This window comes from Trachurus japonicus, chromosome 21, assembly GCF_045865225.1.
Source record: "Trachurus japonicus isolate A0001 chromosome 21, Traja_1.0".
In the NCBI taxonomy this organism is placed as follows: Eukaryota; Metazoa; Chordata; class Actinopteri; order Carangiformes; family Carangidae; genus Trachurus; species Trachurus japonicus.
In genome coordinates this window covers 26,253,039-26,259,038 of record NC_140927.1, presented here as the reverse complement: position 1 = coordinate 26,259,038, position 6,000 = coordinate 26,253,039, and the positions used below count along the sequence as shown (strand labels likewise).

Genomic DNA, 6,000 nt, shown 5'->3' with positions numbered 1-6,000 from the left:
ATGCATGAGTCTTGACATCGTTATAAATAAAATACTGATTATTCAGACTCTAAATTTACAATAAACCAAAACATCTATTAATATTTACAGTTTATATATTAATTAAGAGATGCACGCATCCACTTTTTCTCAGTTCTTATCCGATTCTGTGCTGATACCAAATACCAACCTTGTTTTCATAATCATCACCTTTATTGTTGTTGTTGGTATTAAAGGGATAGTTCTACATTTTGTCAAATTGGTCCATTGCCATAATCCCTATAGTCATAGCAGTAGGTTTGTTACCTTTAATTGTCGGTGCAAGCTATTTTTAGAACGGCAGAGCAGAGCCGTGAGCTGCTCAGAGCTACGCTACGGAGGCTCATTATGGGATTTCTTGGTTTCCCTCATCAAACTCATCAAATACACAATCCAACAACTCCACAACGCTCTGGTGGACAAGTTGTGACCTGCACATTCACCACGCTATGAGATATGGGAACGTTATGCATCAGTGGTTTCGCATGAATTTCCCTCTAAAACAACTCTGTCTGGTAACGTTGTGTTATTATCTCATAGCGTGGTGAATGTGCAGCTCACAACTTGTCCACCGGAGCGTTGTGGAGTTGTTGGATTGTGTATTTGATGAGTTTGATGAGGGAAACCAAGAAATCCCATGAGCCTCCGTAGCGTAGCTCTGAGCAGCTCACGGCTCTGCTCCGCCGTTCTAAAAAATAGCTTGCACCGACAATTAAAGGAAACAAACCTACTGCTATGACTATATGGATTATGGTAATGGGCCACTTTGCCAAAATGCTGAACTATCCCTTTAAGTATAAGGGTTGCACCGAGTCAGAGTAAACCCAACAAAGCACTTCTTACTTAAAGTGCAAAAAAGTATATAAAAATGCATTAAAATTAAATGTATTCCAAAGAAAGATATTATGATTTATGTGTGTTAGCTCAACAACTGCAGCAGCAGCAACTTAAGGTTTTCAAATTTAATATTTGAAATAAAAGTGCAAGAACTGTAGAAAAAAATAAATATGTAGAAATGAATATCTACAAAAACAAATAAGTACAAAACAATAGTTTAACTGAGCAGGATAAATCAAGCAGAAGCTTCTGCAGCAGCAACAACTTTAAAGTTTTCAAATGTAATATCTGAAATAAAAGTGCAATACCAACTATTCTTCTTCTCCTTTGTAACTAGACACACAAACTAGAGAATGGAAAAGGTCCCGTCTCTAATATTAATACATTTTCTTTTATCTTTTCAGTCGATTCATTTAGAAGTTTAAATAATTCTCTCTGTCATGATGAATGAAGAGAAGAATCGTTCATTCATTCATGTGTGGTTCCCTCCAGGAAATCTGCCTCTTAACTTTATCTTTACAACATGTGCCTGCAGCCTGTAGATCTCTAGATAGTTGAGCACCTCCCTCATCCACAGTGACAGCGACACGACCACAAAAGAAGACATGATCTCGCCTGAGCACAGGGGCAACGAAGGCCGAGGCAGCAGAGCAAGTGGCGGGGGGGAAAGAAAGTTGTTGTGACTGGTGAGTGAGGTTGACGCTGGAAACGGTGATAAAATCCTGAGAATCTGTATAACTTGTCATGTTGTCCTGCTGCAATGACAAATCTAGTTTAACTCGGGTTTTTCCTGTGTGACAATGAAAAAGTAAAAGAGGAGTTACTAATGAGAAACCTGCTGATCTAATCCAGTTCAATCGGTTTGGGTCGATTTAATCCTGCATCATCCCTCCCAACAATCAGATCCAGATGCAGTCTATCAATAACATCTTTGATTATTAGGATTTGAAATTCAGGATAATTAGAATTACATCAAGGTGCTGCAAAACAGAAATATTCCTTGAGGCAAATGGTTGACCACGTCTTCTTCAGACTACTCTGCCTTTGTTTTGTTTTTTCTCACTATGACTAATGTAACACAAAGTTGTTTAACCTACATCTGTGTCACCATGAGATCACATGAGATGAGATCATGTGAGATGTTGCTGCTCCCTCGAGCATGATAATCATGAAAACATCCCACATCCGATGATCAGTCAGTTTTCTAGACAGGGTTTATTTCTGACTATTAGACTCTTTATGTATCTTATTAATATCCATTTAATCTATTTAACTATTAAAGATCGTTTAATAGTTTCTAAGGACCCACAGAGATCCTGGTTCAGTTAAGTCCAACGATAACTGAGGCCCATTGTAGTAAGTTATAGCACATATAAAGAGTCAACTTGTCCTTGTTGTGACTTTTTGTTTATCTATCAAGCTGTGGTTTCATTTTAAAAACTTCCATGAGCAACGCGAACACACACACACACACAACAACACTGTATTTGTCTGCACTGTTTAAAAGTCACGAACACCGGCACTGCTCTGGAAATGTTCTGGGACGACTTGCAAAGGTGTGAAAACTCTCCCGGTGTGACAAGAGCAGTCCGAGCTGTGTGATCGGTGTTATCATTGACAGCAGCTGCAGAGGTGGATACACAAAAAAGAGAAAAAAAAGAAGACACACATACACAAAAAAAACACACAAAACTGCCTCCAAAACACAAATCACAGATGATGAGCGGCTGCACTGCACTGACCTCTCTGTGGGAAAAATGATCAGTGCCGACGGCAAAATCTCTCTCTTTGCAAACAGAAGTCTCCCCTGCGATTGGACCCTGCCGAAGACCTGAAAACGCGTTTAACTCCCACTGTCTAATACACGGTAACACTTCACCGTGGGGCACATTTACTCAGGCTTAACTATTGTTAACAACACAATGTGATTATCTTAAATCAAAGGCAATATCGCCGCTGACGTTGTATAGAAACAGCATCTTTGTGTGCTTGTTGATGTGCACAGTGGATAAAAACCATGTGAAATATTACCGATGCTTCAGAAACATTTTTATGATTTTCTTTCATCTGATATTTTCAGTGCTGTTTGTTCTCCGTCTGTGGTTTCATTGATCTTCTGTTGCACTTGTGTTCAAAAACACTCCTCCCAAAGTGATATGCATCCCGCTGGAGGCATTATCACACCGCCTTGTCCACAAGAGAGAAGACAGGGCGTCTGGGTGTGGAAGTGTGTGTGTGTGTGTGTGTGTGTCTGTGTCTGTGTGTGTGTGTGTGTGTGTCTGCTCATGCATGCATCCATGTGTGATTTACAATGGGTGTGAGCAAACTGCCAATGGGCAAAGACAGCAGTGGGACAGAGGGGCTTGTCTGGCTTACCAAAGATATTTGTGGAATGTCCTTTCTTGGCGAGGGGCTTCAGCTCGTTATGACCCCAGCCGTACTGTCTGTAGCTGTCCCATGCGTGCTTCATCATCTGAGAGAACAAAAACAAAAACAACAGCACGTAAGAACATGAAGTCACCAAACAGCAACTCATATCTCCAAATAGAATCCCCTGATGATGATTATGATGATGATATTTTTTCTCTTTAGAGCCATAACTGCAATTTTAGTCAAATAAAATCACAATGCCAGTTAGGGCTGGGTTTAAAAAATCAATTTTCTGATTTATATCGATCTATCTTCATTTAAAAGATCTGATATCGATTCATAAAACACCTATAGTGATCTTTTAATGTGTGAAATTTCCTATTTCCTCTGTTAGATCTGCATGATTGTGATTATCACCCACTACTGTACTGAAGAGTTGCATTTCTGGGTTTGGGTCATGTTAAATAAATGTGCATTAATGCAACTGCTTTTGGGTCAGTTCTTTATGTAAACATTGATATTTTTGAAAATGCACCAGGTTAGAGAGTTACATCTTTCTTAGTTCTGTGAAAATCTCTTTCATAACCAAGCACAATTGGGATTAAAACTGAAATATCTCTAAATGGATCAATATTGAATCGAATCTGGACCTTGTGAATAGGAATCAAGTTGATTCAGTAAATCAGTAGCGATACCCAGCCCTAATGCCAGTTACAACGGCTTTTAGTCAACCTGTCAGTGAGACTAGTGAAGGGAAAAATGAATAAATTCAGTGCAGAAGAAGTAGCTACCACGTAGTATCTGAGTGTGATGCCAAATCACCCAGATGATAATGAAGCCTGATGAGGCAGAAAACCTTTATTTTGTTTTTTTGGGCTGTGATTTTAATTCGTAAAAGGAGGCTGATAGTAAGTTTTCTCTGTCTCTGTTGGTAGTTTTTCTTGCCAGTAGCAGCTGGCGATCGTTGCTTCGCCCATCGTTGTTGTTTATAAGACTCAGAACAAGTCCAAGATAACGACGAGTGTCATTGTGGTCACATTGTGCAAGTAAAATCATTATAGTAACCTGTTTATAGCGTGTGAAATTTTAGCAGTGGTGCTCACAACCTGAATGAAAAGCTGCGTCCATTGAACTGCAGCATTCGTTCAAAAAGTCCAGGGTTTGTTTACTAGTTGGAGGAGAGGAAGTTGAGAAGGCTTCAAAATGCAAATTATTATTCCCAAAAGTATGAAAAATGTATGATATTTGGTTTGGCATCTACTGTATACATTTAAGCTGCTGTTTGCCTGGTTGAGTTGTACTGTACTGTACAATGGTCAGTAAACCAGAACAGAAAGGGGCAGAGTGAGCGGAGATTAACCTATTGTGGATGGCGTGATTCTCTTGGATGGATTAAAAATGCTAAAATAGGTCACAGAAAGTACTTTGGCTGAAAACTCAAGCAAGTTCATATGTGTGGGGAACGGTGAATACACACGTACAAGTTTATGTAGAGTGAGAAACCTTCTGTCCATAAGATTAAACAATCAATACTTAATTATCAACACCAGACAAATTCTAGGAAAAAAATAAATTACCATGTTTGGTAACCCTTTAATTTACTGGCCGCTAATTACGTGAAGAAATAGCCAAGAAATAACAAGTAATTGTGTCTAGAAATAGCTTAGGAATAATGGTCAATTTTATAGTAATGTCGAGAAATAGAGCCAAGAAATAACAATTGATTGTGTAGAAATAGCCCAGAAATATCGGTCAATTGCAATTAGACATGGTGGAGAAAAATTCTGGCCTTTCCCAAAAAATTCAAAGCATGAAAAGCATGTGTAATCTTTTGCCTTCATGAAAAACATGACATTACTATGACTACTATGTTACTTCTTGACATTATCACGTAATTATCTCGTAATTATCGGGCTGTAAATTAAAGGATTACCATGTTTTGTTTTTTTTTCTTCTATTCATAGGAACTCCACATAGAAGCACCACAGTCGAGCCCAACACACACACACACACACACAGGCGATTTGTCAGGCCTGAATGGGGTTCACGACCCCGAAGACTTCAATCTGGAGGCTCATGCCACTGCATCAATGTTCGCCACACACACACACACACATACACACACACCTTTTGTGTTTGTAAGAGGCGAACACACAAATCCAGGTATGACAATAATCACATCGAGCACTTTGTCTTTATATTTCTACTTCAGTGCATTACCTCCTCTCTCTCTCTCTCTCTACCTCCCTCCTGTATCTGCGGACATTCGTCTATGGAGAGGGGAACAAAATAAGAATCTATTTTTCATATGACCTTTGAGAGGAGGCTGCAGGAGATGAGCTCGGGGGAAGGAGGGAGGGAGGGAGGGAGGGGAGGCGGGGGGCGAGGATAAAAAAGAGCAAGAGATTGTGAGATGAGCTCTGACATGGAGGCTGATGCTGAGAAGAGGCGCTCCAGGGCAAACAGAGAAGATGACACAGCTGAGGGAGGGAAGAGGGGGGAGAAAAAGTGGCAGCTTTTACTGGAGCGACTGCTGCTCTCTTTCAATTTTAAAAACCTTTTTCTCCTCCTCCTCCTCCTCCTCCTCCTCCTCCTCCTCCTCCTCTTCCTCCTCCTCCACAGTCCTTTCTCAAGTGGCATCAACAACCTGAGAAAAAGTACATTTCCTCTCTATGAGGTCGTGTCAGTCACTCTTTCTCTCTCTCTCTCTCTCTTTCTCTCTGGTTCTGCAGACATCTGTTGATCTACCTGGCAGCCGTCCTGTCTGTCCATCTG

At 40.2% G+C, this 6,000-nt stretch overlaps 1 protein-coding gene across 1 annotated transcript in view; it reads right to left on the bottom strand.

Annotated features, from left to right (window-relative positions):
* The window catches only part of man1a2 (mannosidase, alpha, class 1A, member 2), a 174,035-nt gene that overhangs the window by 107,447 nt on the left and 60,588 nt on the right, over positions 1–6,000 (bottom strand). The window contains exon 4 of the mRNA XM_085766047.1: positions 3,232–3,328. Coding sequence (XP_085622173.1) covers positions 3,232–3,328 — 97 coding nt within the window. The remainder of the gene's footprint in view (positions 1–3,231; positions 3,329–6,000) is intronic.